Here is a 19477-nt window from a genome sequence, read left to right on the forward strand (position 1 = left end):
CAAGGGGGGGTCTGTCAGGGTCTGTGCTAGGCTCAGCCACTGTCACAACTGTTGCTGAGGTGGCTGCTGTGGGCAGGGCAAATGCAGCCGGGAAGTCAGAGTAGAGAAAGGGGCCGAGGGGTCTGAACTGGCCCCTAGCGCAGGTTCCAAGCCATTCTGGTTCTCCTGGGGGCTGGGGCTGTCAGTGGTGGGGAGGGGCGCGGGGGGGGCCTCACCCCCAGTCTCCTCCTCCAGCTCCTCCTCCTCCTGGGCCTCCTCAGCCTCTGGCCCTGAACTCCGTACCCTCTTTGGCTCTAGCTCCTCTCGGGATGGGTCATCACCCTCCCCACCCCGATCCACCTTCCGCCGCCGCCGCCTCTCCAGTGCCCGGCCCCGTGCCCGACTCCCGTGGCGCTCTGCCTTCTCCAGCTGTGATCACAGATAGGCAGAAAGACAGGTTGTGGGCCAGTGGTCAGGCCTGAGCTCCCTACTTGGCCTGACCTACTGGCCCAGCCCACAACCCCTCTCCTCACCTCTAGAAGTGTGCGGATCCTCTCCAGATCTGGAGGCTGTCCTGCCTGCAGCAGCTGCCAGATGCTGTGGTTCTCATCCAGAGTCACCTCCAGCAGGTCCCCCTCCATCATGAGCTCCTCCAGGGGGGCCCGGGTTGTCTCAGGCAGTTCCAATGCAGGGCCAGTCAACTGTGGCAACAGCGAGGACAGCAGCTCCAGATCTGAGAGGTTGCAGGAACAAGCTGGGTTAGAGGCTGGCCTTGGTCTTATCCCTACCACCGCAACAGAGTTGAAAACTATACGGGTCAACTCTGGTGATGTGTAGTCAATAGCCTGCCCCACACACCTAGACCTACCTCTCTTACCTGAGCCCTCCTCTGGGGCTACCTTCTCAGGACTGGTCACACCATCTCCATTCTCCAGCAGGCCCTGGGCCTGCCAAGGAGAGCAAGAACGGGTAAGGGTAACTGAAGAACCAGGCCTTATTCTTCCTTTCCCAATCCCAAACTTGGGACCCTCCACTTCCTGGAGGAAGAGAGCAGACACCAGCTGCCAGCAGGGAGCAAGAGTCTAGGCATCTGGACAGATGCAGAATGGGGCAGGGTGGCTGGGCCAAAGGAGACTGAAAATTGAAGAACAGGGTCAGGGCAGGGCCAAGCCTAATTGAGGCAGGGGCTAAGAGAGGGGAATTTGAGGACAAAAGCTGGACCGAGCAGCTCACCTTGAGCATATCCTTGCCACTGCCTTCACTGAGAGGGTCAGAGGCAGGGGCTGAAGGGTAGGTAGGGGGCTCCTCGGGCCTGGGTTCAGCCTGTAGCCGTTGGCGGAGTTCAGCCAGCCGTCCCAACAGAGCAGTCACATCCTCAGTAGCCAGAGCCTGTCTGGCACGGCCTTGCCAGCTGATGGCCCTCTCTGTGAGGCATTGTAGGGCTTCACCCTCGGGCAGCCGCACAGGCAGTCTCTGCAGAGCTACCAGCAGTGCCAGGATGGTCTCCAGGCGTGGGCGCCGTGACCGCATACACAGTGGACACAGGAATTTGGTGTCCCATTCCCACCAGGCCAGCAGTGGGGATGAGGTGGGACTGGGCCTTGGAGAGCTGAGGAGGCGGGGCACTGACACACACCGCCCATGGAACCAGTCCTGACACAAATCACACTGCAAAGCTCCTGCCCCAGCTGGCACCTGCCCACACACACAGACAGAAGTTGCAGAGGCTGTGGTCGATGATGCCAGTGGACTAGGCTTGGCTGAGTTTGTGCGACGCAGCTGCAGGATACCCTCCTTCTCTTTCTGTTCCCCCTCCTTGAAGGCCACGATCTGCCATGCCCAGGACAGGAGATTAGGTCATTAGCTTATCTCATTCCTTCTCTGGCCCCCTTAACACCCCACTCCCAAACAAGGAGAACTGAGATTCAAGGAGCAAGCAATCTACCCATGGTCACCCAGCTCAGACACTCTATCCTCACCAAGCTCTTCTCCCCATCTCTAAGCTTCTTACCACAGAGCCTGGGTCCCTGAGGTCCTGCGCAGACAGCCCCAGCAGCTCTGTGTCAGATTTGTATAACCCCAGCTCCTTCTCCATCCACCGGCTGCGCTTGGTGCTGTCTGAGCCGGCGTCTGCACACGGGCAGAGCACCTGAGGCAGGCAGACAGAGGGGGAATGACTGGGATTCTCCTACCTCCCACGCCCTCTCCTCCCCATCCAGTGCCCATCAAAAACCCACATTCTCATATAAGCCACCTTACAGCAGCCAAGGCAGGTGCAGGGAAGGTTGTGGGTCAAAGTCCCAGGCCTCACCTCCAGAAGCGTGTAGCAAGAATTCTTCTTGAGAAAGGTCTTGGAGGCCTTCTCCCTCCAGGAGTGTGCTGTCAGTACCTGCATCTCTAGCTGTCTCAGCTCTTCTAATCCCACAGGAAGGTCCCGGCCCACAGCCACCAGGCCCTCCAAGTCATCCAAGCAGGGGTAGTGGTCACCATTCTAGGGACAAGGGCAAGAGAAAGCTCAGTTCAATTTGCCAAAGTCTACTGATGCTTACTCTTTGCCTGGCCCTGAGCTGGAAAGATGGACTGAACCCAATCCTGAGGCAGGAAAAAAACAGGTCTCATTCTAAGCAGCACCCATCTGGCTCCTCTCCCACAGAGCCGGCATCAAAGGCTTGGCTCAGTCCCAAACATCCAGTCTCCAGAACCCCCGACTAGTTATTTTGTTATATTTGCCTTTTCTCTCAATGCCCCTGCCCTGTTCCACTCCCACATCACCTGCCTCCCTGGCCCACCATTCTCATCCTATCCAGTGCCCTGTCTTCCTTCAGGCCAGCCTCACGACCCCTCTTCTCAAACTGCTTATCAAGCACATTTTGCCTCCTTACTATGTGCCCCTTTCTTCTCTCTAGCCAACCCAACCCAGCAATGCAGCACAATCCCGTTTATGTGCCATCTCTTCCCAGCTGGACTAAAGGCTAGGGGTGGAAAGTGGGGAGTGGTAGGGTCCTCACTTGGATCTCATCCACATCAGCAATCCAGGCCCGGGCCTTAGCAAGAGCCTCCTTGAGAGCCTGGATGTTAGGTAGGTGAACCGGGATGTTTTCTGCTTCACGGATTATGGCCTCGAGTGTAGCTGGTGGATGCTTCTGCCTAAAGGTAGGGAAAAAAGAAGATTCAGTCTGGTGTGGTCTACCTGGATCAGAAGCCCAGCCCCTGACCACCAGATATATGTGCATGGGCCCTATGAGTGTCTGTTATTCCTGCTGCCACTTGGGCTGACTTAGTTATATTTTGCCTATAAGTGGCTGCTAGCCCCTGCTTCCTCAAGACTGCATGCACCCAACTTCAGCCTGCCAAAGTTTTTGCGCCTCTGCTTGTCCACCAGTCTGTTGGCATGCTGGCAATGCTTACATACACAACCCGTGTGTGTAATTTGTTGCTGCAGTCTGTCAGACTGCCCTGTGTGTGGTGTCTTTCTATCAACATCTGTCCATCCTCTTGTCATTTGTGCTTCTGTGCATGTATACATGTCAGCCTGGAGGGCTAGTCCTCTACATATCTCTATCTGTCCATCTCTGCCTCTACATATATACGAAGTTATTAAAAAGGACAAGAAAGGGAACAAAAGAGGGGAGGAGAGTCAATACTTCAGTACAGGAGTGTGATGCCCAAGGCATCATCTTCAGGGTCTCCACTAAATTTTTAAGGTGGGAGTAGGGCAGGAAGGAGAAAAGGTTGGACCTACCTGGCCTCCAGGCAAAGGTGGGCTTTCTCCTCCCAGCGTTCAGCAATGGTCAGCAGCTCCTGCAGCTCAGCCCGGGCCTTATCCACAGCAGGGCTAGGGGCTACACTGGCACCCGCAACCAACAGTCCCCGCATGACAGCCAGGGTACCCCTTCGGGCTGAGGGGGCCAGCGTGCGTTTCACCTCATCTAGCCATCGCGCCTGTTCCACCTGCCGCTGGAGCTGCTGGGCCTCAGGCACCTCCACCCCCAGCTGCCGCCCCCTCTCCAACAGGGACTGCAGTAGCCCTGGACTAGAGGGCAGTGAGGCCAGAGCCTCACGAGCTTCAGCCTGGTAGGCCTCCACTTGTTCCAGAATACCCTAACAGGATACAGGATAAAGAACAAACTCCTTAGCTAAGCCAACTTAGGTGTCCCACCACCAGATACCTTTGCCTCACCTACCTTTTTAACCCCTCCAAGCTTTTGGGAAAAAGGAGCCTAACAGGGCTAGACTCTTTCCTTCCAAGCCCTAAGTCAGTGACTCCTAACACTACTCATTAGAATGCCCTGGATAATTTGTTTAAAATGCAGACTCCTGGGCCCCACCTCTAGAGATTCTTAATAGGTGTTGGTCAGGAATCTGTGCTTTAAACTCTCTAGAGGATTTGGCTCTCAGAACACCAAGACACCCTCTGCCCTAAAAAATGCCATGCTATGCTTAGTCCTCATACAAGCCCTCACGCTCCTACTGGGATCTGCTGCCCTCTCCATCCCACTTCTCCTCTGCCTTCATGAACTTCACTCAACTTTCCAGGCCCAACAAGTACCCTTGTTACCTCCTTCTCCACCTCCTCCAGGAAACCTCCCCTTAACTCTGTATCCTACACTTATACCCTTGCCACCTGCCCCTCAAATCCCATTTCTAGGAGGAAGTCACTAGACCCTTGCTTCACACCTCCCATTCTTTTCTCTCATGTGCATCCTGTCTCACCCAAATACTTTAAGCTTTTGAAGGGAGCCAAGAGTGGCCTGCTGCTCAGGTGCCCCAATCCCCCTGATCCCTCAGCAGCACTCCAAGCCCACTGCTCCTCACCTTGACATCCCCAATCTGGTGCATGGCACAAGGCAGGTTGTTCATCTGGTCCAGAAAGGCCCGGAGCTCAGCCAGGGTCATCTGTAGACCAGCCACCCTGTGGGGGCTATGGAGTTTCACATGTGGGGTTTCAGGTCCAAACCCAGTTCCCTCCCTCTGTCTCTGTGCTAAGACCTAATATCTTTCCTCACCACACCTGTCCACTTTGATCTCATATACCTCAGAGTTCCCCAAATGCCCAGGTTAGAAAGAAGGTTTTTAAATATAAGCATATTCATATGATGAAGGAAAATAATTTGAAAAGAGGGAAATAAACTTTTTTTTTGGCGGGGGGAGGTTAGAAACTAATGGATGGTAACAGAAGCTGGACTTTTCAATCTGTCCTCTACTGTGAACTCTAAAAGCTGTGTGGCTGTGATCAGGTTTACACATCTGTGTCCTATTCTTGCCCCTAAACCTCCCAAAACTCCTCCCTGCCCACAAAGACCCTCAGCCTATCTCACAAAATCTCCTCCAGGAACTGATAAAAATAAACACTTCTAGCTTTCTTATCACGAAGGCTCTCCTCTCTGTTCTACGTTGGTCTCCTTGCCCTCCCCAGCACCTCCCAGGCCATCTCACACTCTGGTGCTTGGCAGCTTCCTGCTGATGTCCAGTCTGCCAAATGGTATTCAGAGTTCACCCCTTGTAGCACTTTTCCTAGGTGCTGGATCCTCAGCAGGCTATCTGGGCCCCAACACCTCACGCGGCCATACCCAGCCTCCTGGCCGCTGACCAGTCCCAGAGCTCGGGACACGCAAGCCTCCGCCTCACTCAGGCAGTTCTTCAGTCGCTGCAGCAGCTCACTGTTAGGAAACCTCCGTTCACGGGCCTCAGACTCCAGTGCCCTTAATTCTTCAAGGCCTGGAGGGACAATGATGGCAGCAAGGAGTAGGCAGTATTGAGTACACACAAAGGAAGGGGGTCAGGGGTATAGAAGAAAAGGGAATAAAACTTGCCTGTGGAGTCCCTCCTTCCCCCCATCACTCACTGCGCTTCCGCCCATCCTCCACCTCCAGGGCCACTCGTACTTTATTGGCCCAGGTGTCAAAGGACTCGGCCCGAACCTTCAGCTTATGCAGCATAGCAGGAAGCTCATCCAAGGTGTATCGATATCTGGAGGAAGAGGGCAGGGAAAAACATGTCTGGCCCAGCTCTGCATCCTCCTCCTTGCCCCTCTTCCTCCAGGCAGACCCATGCTCACCGCAGGTACTGCCGACTACTAGAGCATTTGCAGAGGTCATTGATGTGGGAAAGGCAGACAAGGCCATCTGGGCAGTCGTAGCAGGCCAGGGCTGACAGAAAGCACGTGGTCTTGCACTTGATGCACTGGCGCTCGTCATCTGGGAGCAGCTCGAAAGCCTCTCGCTCAGCCTCTGTGATGCCCTGTGGGCATTCAACCCACATGTTATACAGAACTAGAGTAGAGCAGCAGAATCCTCCATCTCAGCCACCACTGAGTCCCACTTTAGACTCAAATCTATGCGGAGGGTCATGAGGTTTGGGAGGCCAAACCCTACAGAGCACACTTGCCCTTTGTAAAGTCCAGACACTCAAAGCTGGGGGGATCAGATGAACCAGGGGCAAGATCAGTGTGGATTGAGGTAATTTTAAGGGGAAGAAAAATCAGGTGAGATTTCAGATCAGCAGAAAGGGTCTTGTGGGTAAGAAATAATGAGAAAACTGGTGAACTAAGGCATTAGAGAGATAACAATGTGTGAAAGTGGCCAAGGGACAGGCCTGGCTAGTATGGAGGGTATGTATGGGGAACAATGCTAGCTTCTAGTTCCTCAATGCCCACTGGTCCCAGGTACCATGATGGCTGCTTAGCAGGCAGGTGACACTATATGGACATATATAACTGAAAGAAATTCAACCGTATGTGTTTGTGTCCAGGGTTTAAAGATACCATTTTCCCTCAACAAATGGCTTCCAAACCTAAGCCAATGACTTCATCTGTTGCTCAGATAAGGAAAAAGCAATCCATTCCAAAAAGGAATGAAAAGTTGGCTATGTTGGAATAATCAAAGAACACCACAATACTTATACATTATGGGCAATTTTAGGAACTTTAAAGGGAAATGTTGACCACAACAGTTTTTGTCTTGCATACCAACTTTAACACCTAACCACTGCATAAGCTATGAGCCCACTACACATTACAAACCCCACTATGCCAATTATTAGCTGTGAGATCATGAGTAAATTATTTAAACCTTTCTGGGTCTCAGTTTCATTATCTTATAAAATGGAGGTAACAGTACCATCCTTACTGGGATGTTATGAGGATTAACAAAGATAAAGCAACCAAGGAATTAGACAAGTATCTTAGCACTTAAAAGTGCTCAACAAATATTTACTACTATTAGCTCTAATTTTCAGATAAGAATATGTATTTCACAGGCCTATCTCATTTTACTAAGGAGGAAACTAAGTCTCAGAGTCAGTAACTTGCCAAAGTGAAGACTTGACTGCAATTAATTTTGACTCCAAAGTCAGACAACATTCTAAGGATGAAGTCCCTGGGTTTTTTTTTGGTTTTGGGGGGAGGGGGTCATGGACTCTAAGAATTGGATGCAAACTATGAGTCCTCTTCCCAGAAAAGCACTCAAAAACACATGCAATCTCTTACAGGATTCTAAAACTAAGGTGTCTAGAATCCGTCTCTGAGGTAATGGCCAAGGGTAAAGAATTCTGAATGTCAAGATGAGAAGACCTCTTCTCCCCACCTTGCTTTGGGTCCTTCCTATAGCCTGGCATAGCCACACGGCCATCCTTTAATAACAGCACTGACAGAGAAAAGCAATGCCTAGAAAAGCCTGGAGACCCAACAAATAACACCATGACTAAGAGGCCCTAGACTTCCAACACTACTATAGCTATAGTCTTCCTATAACCCAATCACAGGATAATTATAAATGAGCTTTAAAATAAGAAAGTATTACCCTAAACAGGCAGCAAAAGATCCCTCAGGCCCAGTATTCGTTTGTAATTTTATGGAGGACTCCAAGTCAGTTCCCTAAATGAGCAAATGTAGAGCTTGAAGAAGGTGGCTGAAAGTACATGAGTGAACTTTTCAGCTCTGTAGCAATTTCCACTACTTCTACACACATAACTGACACATGCTTATGAGAAATCTATTCAAGTAGGACCACCTTCTACTTGGTAATATTATTGCCCTAGTTTGAGTTACTGAACCACCGAATGTAATAAAATGGTACTTCCTAAGGAATGTCTCATATTCCAATTAGTTTCTCTTATTTTTTTCTTTCTTTTTTAATTCAAAAGTGTCCTGCTATGTTGCACAGGCTAGTCTCGAACTCCTAGGTTCAAGGGGTTCTCCTGTCTCAGTCTCCCAAAGTGCTGGGATTATAAATGTGAGCCACTATGCCCAGCCACAATCTGTTTCTTCATGCATTAACATTACCAATAATAGCAGCTGCTACACTGCAAAGGCAATAATAGATGCTTGGGCATAAATCGTCTTACTCTAGCTTTACAATTACCTTGCAGATTAGCTATTTATTCCCAATTTTATTTTATTTATTTTTTGAGTTGGAGTCTCACTCGTCACCCAGGCTGGAATGCAGTGGCATGCTTCCAGCCACCGCAGCCTCAACCTGCTGGGCTCCGGCGATCCTTCCACCTCAGCCTTCTAAGTAGCTGGAACTACAGACGCACACTACCACACCTGGCTAGTTTTTGTGATTTATTGTAGAGATGAGGTCTCACCAAGTTGCTCAGGCTGCTCTTGAACCCACGGGCTCAGGCAATCCTCTCACCTCAGCCTCCCAAAGAGCTGAGATTACAGGCTGAGCCACTGCGCCTGGCCTTATTCCCGATTTTAGAGTGGGAAAGTGAGACTATGAGAGATCAAGTAACTTGATAAGGTCACCTAGATAATCAGAAGTAGGGGTTTCATATGCCAGTCTATCTTGCTAGGTTATTTGAGTAATGATGAGTAACTGCTACACCAGCACCTGCTTAGGGTCAGTTACTAAACAAACATTATCTTTAATCTACTGAACTATCCAAAAAGATAAGCATTATCATAATTTCATTTTTCAGATGGGAAACTAACACTCAGTGAAGTAAACTGACTTGTGCAAGGTTGCTAGAAAAGGGTATAATAGAGAGTGGAATATGGTTTTCAATCCAGATGCATCTAGTTCTTTTCAACACTCCAAAAGTAGAGACTACATCTTCTCCTTCTTGGTGCCATCTTGCCTGCCCCTACCTCCTCCAGGCTAAGGTGCCTGACCCAGAGTACTCTCCCCACCACTCACCTTCTCCAACAGGGCCTTTCGTAGACGCCGCTCCTCCTGCACCATGATGAACATCTCTTTATGCACAGCTGCTGCCAGGTTCAGGTCTAGCTTCTCTGGGCAGGCAGCCATCTTGCAAATGAGCTCTTCATGGGAGAAGACACAATATCTTCGGAGCCGGCGGTAGTGCTCAATGCATTGGCGCCCAGCAGGCAGCTGTGGACAGGTTCATGGTTGAGTGTGGCCAAGTCCTGAGGCCTGGTGGCCCAGCTTCTCTACAACCCTCCTGCTTCTCCCTGCCAGCTCACCACACTCCAGACTCACCCAATCAGCAGTGCAAAAGTTGACGGCCTCAGCAAAGTTGTAGCCTTGGTTGAAGCCACTGTGGTAAGCACGGGGGAAGGTGATGACAAATTCTCCTGCACATTGGTTTGTGCGGACAACCTGAGGAAGAACGGCGAAGGCTGTTGAGATAGAGGTTTTCCAGTTTGCAGACTTGATCTAAGTGGAGGGTTCTTTAGGAATGTCTCAGGGAACACAGCCTGACAATAGAATCCCAGACCCAGCCGGGCTCAGTGGCTCAGCCTGTAATCCCGCACCTTTGGAAGGCTGAGGTGAGTAGATTGCCTGAGCCCGCGGGTTCGAAACCCACCTGGGCAACTTGGTGAGACCTCATCTCTACAATAAATCAAAAATTAGCCAGGCGTGGTAGCGCGTGCCTGTAGTTCCAGTTACTTGGAAGGCTGAGGCGGAAGGATCGCCGGAACCCAGCAGGTCGAGGCTGCGGTGGCTGGGAGCGGCCACTGCACTCCAGCCTGGGCAACAGAGTGAGACTCCAACTCAAAAAAAAAGAATCCCAGACCCTCCAACTCTGAAAAGAATGACCTCTGGTCTCTGCTCTTGAGGTTTTGATCTGTGTTGACAGATGACAGGAAGATTTGAGAACAAAAAATGTACATATCAAATAGTCCAGCCTCTTTAGTAATTTTTATGAAAGTTATAAATACCACTTTTCATCAAGCTGGTCAAGGTTTTTTCATTAATATAGAGGGTGCCAAAAAATGCATACATATTTTAGGAAAGGAAAATACTATTAAAATTGTAATACTCATCCAAGTCACGGCACAAAAAAAACCAAAACCAAACAAATTTGTAATATTCAATAAGATGAATACAAGTCATGCTTGACCTCTGCAATTACAAGAGGTGCCCAAAGCGGTTACCATCAGCATCCAGACACTTCTAATTATGGTGAACATCTCTTAAAATATGTAAACATTTGTTGGCACCCTCTGTATTTACTTTTATCGGTCATATATGCAGTTTCAAGAATCAAATGGTTCTATAAGACTTGTTATAAGATCAACGGGTCCTGTCATTCTCCCTTCCCCAGAGCCAATCATTTCCACTTTTTCACCTCTTCTGATTATACTGGCATTGACTTATTTTAATAACCTTAAGTAACATGCTTCTAGGCTATGTTAAAAATGGCCTCCTATTTCTCAATTTGCTTAGTTTTCTAATGCATATATCCCTAACTTTTTGACAAGTGTCTAAATCTCCTTTCCTATCAATTATCACCTTTCTGTAGCAGTCTCTCATGCAGCCTTCTGATCTGTCCCATCTGGACCAGCTTTCCTTCCTGGATCATCACTCACTCTCCTGTGACAAATCTCCTGTTTCCTAGGCTCATGTCTCACGTCTTCCTCTTGGCTCATTCCTTTGCTGTGCTCAAGTACCTCCTTTAATAGTTTCCTGAGAAATGGTGTGAAGAATCTACTTTTTTTTAATGTCACTATTCTTATTCTCACACTTGACTGCATATAGAACTCTAAGATAAAAATCATTTTCAAGGCATTATCCTAGTCTTCTAGATTCCTGTGTTGCTATGAAAGTCTGAAGCCATTTTGATTTCTAATGCTTTGAACTAAATCTGTTTCTCACTTATGAAACTTATAGGATTCTTCTAGTCCCAGTGTTTAATATGGAAATTCAAAAGATGTATCTTGGTATGGATTTATTTTCATTCATGTCCTGGGTACGCCCTTTGACTCTGGAAACTCAGTTCTTCAGTTCAGGAAAATTTTCTTGAACGATTTCATTAATGATTTCATCCTTTCAGTTTTCATCCATTCTCTCTTTTCATGACTCCTATTAGTTGAACAATGAACCTCCTAGATAAATTCTCTAATTTTTTTCTATCTTTTTCCATCTTCATCTTTTTATTCTGCTTTCTGGGAGACGTCCTCAACAATTTATCTTCTAAGTTTTTGTTTTTGTTTTTAGCTTTTCACTTTTGCTATCATAATTTCAATCTCTAAGGGCTCAGTATATATATATATTTTTTTTTTTGAGTTGGAGTCTCACTCTGTCACCCAGGCTGGAGTGCAGTGGCCACTCCCAGCCACCGCAGCCTCCACCTGCTGGGCTCTGGCGATCCTTCCGCCTCAGCCTTCCAAGTAGCTGGAACTACAGGCGCGCGCTACCACGCCCGGCTAATTTTTGATTTATTGTAGAGATGAGGTCTCGCTAAGTTGCCCAGGCGGGTCTCAAACCCATGGGCCCAGGCAATCCACTCACCTCAGCTTCCCAAAGGCGCAGGATTACAGGCTGAGCCACCAAGCCCGGCTAGTATATTATTTTTTAATACTATCCTGCTCTTTTCATGTTTGCAGTATATGCTTATTTCTGAATATGTTAATAAAGTTTCTTTTCCTTTTCTTTTTAAGTTTATTTCTCCCTGCTTAGCCTCTGCTTCTCCAAGTTGTTTTCTTTCTGTTTGGTTCTATTTTGTTTTCCAGGGTCTTCAGTTGTCTGTTAACCTGCGGCTATCTGCTTATATTTAAGAGAAAGAGACCAAAAAGTTGAACGGAAGCTCAGAGTACATAAACTAAGCTTGCAACAGTGAGCTTCAGCCGGGCTCAGTGGCTCAGCCTGTAATCCCACGCTTTGGGAGGCTGAGGTGAGTGGATTGCCTGAGCCCGCGGGTTCGAGACCCACCTGGGCAACTTGGCAAGACCTCATCTCTACAATAAATCAAAAAATTAGTTGGGTGTGGTAGCGCGCGCCTGTAGTTCCAGCCTCTTGGAAGGCTGAGGCAGAAGGATTGCCTGAGCCCAGCAGGTCGAGGCTGTGGTGGCCGGGAGCATGCCACTGCATTCCAGTCTGGGAGACACAATGAGACTCCAACTCAAAAAAACCCAAAAAAACAAAAAGCAGTGAGCTTCACTGTAGAGTAATCTACCTGAGTCATTTAATTTGGGGAAGTCTAGATCTTTCCTCTCAGGCCAGTTAGTTTTCCCAGAGAAACCCCCCCCTATTTTTGACTTTAGGAAAATAAGTCTGGCTGCCAGTGTTCTAACAGCCAAGCAGAAGATGGCTGGGAACCTCAGCATCCAATATGATAAATCCTATTACTTTCATTAAAATTCTACCCTCAGCTAGTACCGGAGACCTCAATCCAGAGACTCTCTGGTTGAACCTCTTCAGAAACAAATCTTCAGTCTTTTACTAGAGAGGAAGATTCACATTTCCTGCTGCCCAGCACAGGAGGGGCTCTCACAGCTTTTTACAGAGACACAGACCAATCCTTAATTTCACCCCATCCATTTTTATCCCCAAATTGCCTGATGCCACTGGCTACAAACCTTTGGGGGATTCTGAGGAACAAATCAGGTTGATTCTCAGATGTTCTCAGTACAGGCTTTATTATTTATTTATTTATTTTAGTTGGAGTCTCACTCTTTTGCCCAGAGTGGAAAGCAGTGGCATGCTCACAGTCACCTCAGCCTCGACGTGCTGGGCTCAGACGATTATTCCACCTCAGGCTTCCAAGTAGTCAGTAAAGGCTTAAAGACGGTTTTCGTATCTATCAGTTTTCTAGTTCCAAGAATTTTATTTATTTTTGTCTCCTCTCCTGTTTTCTCCATCTCTGTGATTTTCTTTTTTTTTTTTTACCTTTAAAAAAAAAAAACCCTAACCGGGCTCGGTGGCTCAGCCTGAAATCCCAGCACTTTGGGAGGCTGAGGTGAGTGGACTGCCTGAGCCCGCAGGTTCGAGACCCACCTGGGCAACTTGGCAAGACCTCATCTCTACAATAAATCAAAAAAAATTAGCTGGGTGTGGTAGCGCGTGCCTATAGTTCCGGCTACTTGGAAGGCTGAGGCAGAAGGATTGCCAGAGCCCAGCATGTCGAGACTGCAGTGGTCGGGAGTGGCCACTGCACTCCAGTCTGGGTGGTGGAGTGAGACTCCAACTCAAAAAAAAAAAAAAAGAAAAAAGAAAAACCCTTTGTGTCATTTTAGTGGGGTTTCAGTACAGAATGAAAGTAGTCATGTGTATGCTTCATTTGTTATCTTTACCAAGAATCCACAAACCTTTCTAAGATAAATTTTCAATGCTGAAGACACGAAGTAGGTACAGTGCTGGCAAAAAAAAATTAATAAATTATACTCCCTGGAAAGCAAGTTTGCTAATATGTATCAAGAACCTAAAATGTTTATACCCTTCAACCCAATGATTCCTCTGCTAGAAGTCTAAATTAATTTGGGGGAAATTAACATCCTAACAATATTAACTCTTCCCATTCATGAAAATATCTCCACATTTATTCGGGTCATGCATCAGCTCCCATGCCCAGCATTCTTCTTTCTTCTCAAATTTACCTCTACTTAGAAGCAGCATCAGCATTTGTTGCCTGTATTATTGCACTGTCCTCCATTACTAACCACCAAAATTATCTTCCAAAAAATGCAAATCTTGACCATGTTTGCTGAGAGACCTTCACTGAAATCCCCATGCCCATACGATAAAGCCACAGATTTGATAGGCAAACTTCTTCTTCTTTCAAGTGTCACTGCTTCTACAAACCCCTTCCTACACCTCTTTCCTAAATGACCCAGTTTATTGTTCTTTTGTAACGGTTCTAATACTTTATTCTACTTGTTTATTCCTCTATGTCCTCCGCTCAACTGTGTATACCCAAAGACAGGGACTGGCTTATTTATCAAGGTGTTGACCACAGGCCTTGCGCACAGAACAAACTTTAGCAACATTTACTGAATGATCTAATCCCAACCTTAATTTTTATGCACTTTTTTTTTTTTTGAGAGACAGGGTCTTGCTATGCCAGCCTTAATTTTATAGATGTATAAACTAAGTCCCAGAGAAGCTTCAGGTAGCAGAGCCAAGAGCAGAAGAACCTAATTCTCCTGACTCTTCATCTCAACTTGTATCCTCATTTTGGCAATATAACTTTATTGTTTCCTATGTGGCTATTTAGAAAATCTCTCCTCACATTCTGCAGCTGTTAAAAATAACAATTGTGAATAGTCAAAAAAAAAAAAACAACAACTCAATGTTCATCAGCTGGTGAACTGAATCTTATTGGGCCATAAAAGGAATGAAGTGCTGACACATACTGTAACATGGATGAACCTTGAAAACATGCCAAGTTTGTGAGGATACTAGCTTTATTAGAAAAACATGCTAAGTGAGAGAAGCAAGACACATTCCATTTTTATGAACTGTCTGCAAATCTACAGACAGAAAGTAGATGAATGGTTGCCTAGGACTAGGGGCTGAAATGGAGAATGACTCCAAATAGGTATAAGGGATCTTTCTGGGGTGATTGAAACTGAATTGTGGTAAAGGTAGCACAACTCTGTAAATTTACTGAATTGTGTACTTTAGGTGAATTTTATAGTATGTACATCATACGGCCATAAAGCTATATTTTTTAAATGATGGTTATATTTTATAGTAATGAAGTAAAAATCATTCTAGACCAGTGCTGTCCAAGAGAAATATTCTAGGCACATATGTACTTTTAAATTCCTTAAAAAAGTAAAAAGAAGCAGGTAAAATTAATTTCAATATATTTTATTTAACTTACTATATCCACAATATTATCACTTTAATGTGTAATTTGTATACAAAAGTCTTAAGTGAGATAATTTACATTTTTCGTTTCATACTAAGTCTTGAAATCCAGTATGTATTTTATAATTTTAGCACATTTCAGTGCTCAAGAGCCACATGTGGCTAATGGGTACCACATTGGACAGTGCAGTTCTAAATCATTAAATGTACAAAAAAGACTATAAAAACCATACACTGATTATTGCTACATCCAATTTTACACAGAAAAACAACAGATGAAAACAACAATGTTTAGATGTTTAGGGTAGACGGAATAGGAATGATCTCTCTATTTTCCATTGTTTGGAAAGGAAGTATGTTTCTTTGTTAATGAAAATAATATTTATGCTAAATATCTATAAAAAGAAATGGCTTTCTCCCACCAAAGGGGAAGGGGGGCAAGGAGCTAAAGATAGCTCTGGAGGAAGCTCCAGCTGGCTAAACCACAGCTTGCCAGCAGGAGAACATGAAAATCACAGATGCTATGGATTGAGGGGATACTGCCAAGTCCAAAGGACCTGGAGATAGTGGGAACTACCTACAGGAAGAATAGGTCACACAAAGGGCTGATGGTGAAATAGCAGCTGGCCAGGGAAGCTGGTGAGCCATGAGTAAGAGAAATACTATGGAGGTGGGAACAAAAAAGCATGTTTAAGAGTCTGTGATAAAAGTTTTTTTAAAGCCGGGCTCAGTGGCTCAGCCTGCAATCCCGCGCTTTGGGAGGCCGAGGTGAGTGGACTGCCTGAGCCTGCAGGTTCAAGACCCGCCTGTGCAACTTGGCGAGACCTCATCTCTACAATAAATCAAAAAATTAGCCGGGCGTGGTAGCGCGCGCCTGTAGTTCCGGCTACTCGGAAGGCTGAGGCAGAAGGATCGCTGGAGCCCAGCAGGTCGAGGCTGCGGTGGCCAGGAGCGGCCACTGCACTCCAGTCTGGGCGACAGAGTGAGACTCCAACTCAAAAAAAAAAAAAAAGTTTTTTTAAAAAGAGGTAAGGACGGAACAGCTCCATAACCTTCTACGTGTGTACACACACACACACGCACACACAAACACACACACACCCCTTAGCTGCCTGAATCCTTAAGAGAATTCTCTTTTACTCTTATAGTTTTCCTTGGCATTACAGACAAGGACTGATGCTGTGCTATGGGTCAGGAAGAAAGAAGTCTGAGGAAAGTCAGACTCAATGTCTACTTGTGAAGTAGAAAACTGGAAGAGCCCTTGATCATCTCGAGTCCAGTAATCCTTAAATGCATTGAGGTAGGAGAGAAAAAGATGGCCTCCCTGAGTGGAGGAAGGTTGCCTGAACTGTTGTAGCATGCCTCCCTCTGTCCAATTCCCCTAGATACCCAATCCTTGGTTAAATATCACTAAAGTGTACAATAAAAAATATTACTCAAAGGGCATATAGTATATCAAAACAAGGTGATGGCAAAAAGAAATCTGGTGAAAACCACTGACTAGTCCAAAGCCCTACTGTACAGATGTACAGGGATATCTCAAGGAGACATTAATTTAGTATTTACTGACTATCCCATGCATTAGAGAAAGTGGTAGTGTGGCCAAGGCCAGAAGGAGTAGAAGAGAGTAGGAAGGAGGAATAGCATAGAATAAGATGCAAAGCAGAGACGAAGAATCCACCAATTCCTGTTCCTACAGGGATGTTGTTCAAGCTATTTTAAGATCCACACCAGAAAAGTGGCTGATGCTAATCAGTGCTAGAAATTCCCAGGAATATCAAGGCCCTTAGAGGTAAACCAGGTTGTACACCCAGCAAAATATTTTAAAGGGTGGGAGAGAAGTACAGAGGAGGATAAACCAGGACTCTGGGTTCAAATTTTGACCTGTTAAATAAGTAAAAAGAAATATCCATTGCTCCAAGAAGAGTAACAGTATGCAAAGTATGGCAGAGACTGCTAGTTGTACCAATATTCATGCTTGTCTTCTGTCACAATAACATGACCTCCAATTCATAGGTGGTCATGATCATCCAGAATAAGAATTACCTTTCCCAGTTTCCCTTATAGCTAGATGTGATCATGTGACCAAATTCCCACTAACAGATGAATGGAAATTATCTGTGCCCTTAAAAGGAGACTTGTCTAGCCCTGCCCTTCCCCATTTCCCTCTTCCACTGGCTGGAATGTTGATGTGCTATTAAGCCATCGCTAAGGTGTTACCTTCAAATGCATGGCCCAGAGTGTGTAACATCACATTATATATCTAACCACTATTATTTGGGGTCTCTATTAAAGCAGTCAAACCTGTAGCCCCATTAAGACAGAATAGGAAAAAAAGGATAGGGGTATATTCTAGACAACCACCACCATCACTACCACCACAAAGAACATCACTAAATAATTCCTACCCCTTGTCCCTGTTTCCTGGGCACTCACCGGCACACCATGGGACATTAGGGTGTTGGGATTCATGAGGGTAACGAGTTGGTGCAGGAGGTCAGGCTGGCTATCAAAAAGCTCAGGTGTCAGCTTCTTCATCACCTCTTCCAAATGTTCTGCTGCAAGTGAAGGTACTCCATACCAGGTCTTCGGCTCACCCCTGTGCAAGTGGAAAGGAGACACATAGAGTGGTCACACCTTAGTCATTCAGGGAGCCACCATGACTGCCTGCCTGGCTCCTCAGGGTCCCACTCACCAGTGGAGGTAGTTAATGGAGTAACTCCAGTGGTCCTCAATGTGCCAGCAAAAGGCTGAGAAGACCATGCCCACATAAAGCCAGGGCACCTTCATACCAGAGATATCTGCATTGATGTGGCAGAGTACTGACTGCTCCAACACTGGCATCACATTCAAGTTCCAACCGCTGGTAGCATACTCCTGCCAGGTCAGGTATTTGTAAAAGGAAATATGAGTTATGCTAAGGAACCGAGAAGAGATCTTATGTCATTTGTTTTAGCGTAGGGAGCCTCAATTTTGAGAGGTTTTTTTTGAAGCATCTAAGAAATATACAGGTTTTCTCCCTCCCCTCCACTAAAACTCATATACATAAAATTTCAATTCACTTCAATTTCGGGGAGGTTTACAGATATATCTATCCACCAAAATACCTGCAAGTTAAAAACCCCTGCTCTGCTAGGCTCGGTGGCTCAGCCTGTAATCCCGTGCTTTGGGAGGCCGAGGTGAGTGAATTGCCTGAGCCCGCAGGTTCGAGACCCGCCTGGACAACTTGGCGAGACCTCATCTCTACAATAAATCAAAAAATTAGCCGGGCGTGGTAGCGCATGCCTATAATTCCGGCTACTTGGAAGGCTGAGGCGGAAGGATCGCCGGAGCCCAGCAGGTCGAGGCTGCGGTGGCCGGGAGCGGCCACTGCACTCCAGTCTTGGCAACTGAGTGAGACTCCAACTCAAAAAAAACAAAACAAAACAAAAAAAAAAACTGCTCCAAACCAAAACATACCCTTCCCTTGAGGCAGGACTGGGCCCTCATTTTTTTCCTGTCCATACAAATCCCACTTCCTGAATACTTTTTTGAATGAGCCAGGCACCCTGCCAGGTTATTTCATATACCTTCTCATTTAATTCTTATATCAAATTTGCAAGGCAGGTATTATCCCCATTTTATAGATAAGGAAATGGGCTTAGAGGGGAAAGAACCCATCTCATGTCTGCACAAGCCAGGTACTAGGCTGTGTCCTTTACATGCATCGTTTCATCTAAATATCACAGCAATAGCTTAAGGCAGGCATAATTATCCCCATCTTACAGATACTGAATCTTTCAGATACTAAATGACTTGCCTAAGCTCACACAGCTGACATATAACCATGAATCATCCACTCACCTCCTCCTCAGGGGTTAGGTGCCGCTTACTGTCACTGACAGGGAAACCGCTGCCGAATTCTTTGGAATGAATGTCAGCCCCATACTCAACAGTCACATCCTCCTCAATGCTATTCACCAGCCGCCAGAACTCCTTCTCTACGAGTTCTGTGGGCACCATCTGGGGAAAATGGGGTAGCAGATGGCCATGGTCCACCATACCCCAACCCCACTGACCATAGTGAGCTAAAACCATCAGGCACCAACACCTTCGACCTTAGCCCCAATACTACCCCAGCTATCCATAACCTACATGCACAGGCATGTTGAAGTAGTCGGCTTTAAAGGAGTCAGCCATCTCGCCAAAGCTCTGCAGAGTGTATTCCCGGGTAGCCTGCTCAAAGCCAAAGGCTTCAGGGGGCCGCTTACACTCCTGAAACCCAAAGGAGAACATGTCACCAAGACAGAGGCAAAGAGGTAAAGAATCCTCACAAGTGGAACAGGATTATGAGGTAGGAGGAGGGAAGAAGACAGCCCTAAGGCTGCATTCAAGACCCATTAGGTAGACCTTTATAGTTCTACCTTTTTCTCTTACCACTTCAGCTTAGTCTTTTCATTCCCCACATGCACCTCCACCATGCTTTTGCTCATAGTTCCTCCCTATTGGTATGTCCTCTC

The 19477-nt window shown here is 46.7% G+C and overlaps 1 protein-coding gene across 7 annotated transcripts in view; it reads right to left on the reverse strand.

The window, feature by feature from the left end:
• The window catches only part of KDM5C (lysine demethylase 5C), a 33974-nt gene that overhangs the window by 742 nt on the left and 13755 nt on the right, over positions 1–19477 (reverse strand). For 2 of the 7 annotated variants that reach the window (XM_008051903.2, XM_008051888.2), the window contains 18 exons: positions 19113–19232; positions 18822–18980; positions 17674–17855; positions 17415–17577; positions 9423–9542; positions 9120–9314; positions 6038–6219; positions 5825–5949; positions 5550–5697; positions 4795–4900; positions 3722–4080; positions 2988–3126; positions 2291–2470; positions 1991–2128; positions 1213–1809; positions 857–926; positions 513–712; positions 1–408 (listed from right to left, as the gene is read on the reverse strand). In XM_008051903.2, the coding sequence (XP_008050094.1) occupies positions 43–408; positions 513–712; positions 857–926; positions 1213–1809; positions 1991–2128; positions 2291–2470; positions 2988–3126; positions 3722–4080; positions 4795–4900; positions 5550–5697; positions 5825–5949; positions 6038–6219; positions 9120–9314; positions 9423–9542; positions 17415–17577; positions 17674–17855; positions 18822–18980; positions 19113–19232 (3549 nt within the window). In that variant the 3' untranslated portion in view covers positions 1–42. Of the gene's footprint in view, positions 409–512; positions 713–847; positions 927–1212; positions 1810–1990; positions 2129–2290; positions 2471–2987; positions 3127–3721; positions 4081–4794; positions 4901–5549; positions 5698–5824; positions 5950–6037; positions 6220–9119; positions 9315–9422; positions 9543–17414; positions 17578–17673; positions 17856–18821; positions 18981–19112; positions 19233–19477 lie in introns of all 7 variants that reach the window. The other 5 variants (XM_021709317.1, XM_021709309.1, XM_021709304.1 and 2 more) reach the window with 4 other exon arrangements.

The sequence above is a fragment of the Carlito syrichta genome, unplaced genomic scaffold (assembly GCF_000164805.1).
Source record: "Carlito syrichta isolate Samal-C Ts95f unplaced genomic scaffold, Tarsius_syrichta-2.0.1 Scaffold67773, whole genome shotgun sequence".
In the NCBI taxonomy this organism is placed as follows: Eukaryota; Metazoa; Chordata; class Mammalia; order Primates; family Tarsiidae; genus Carlito; species Carlito syrichta.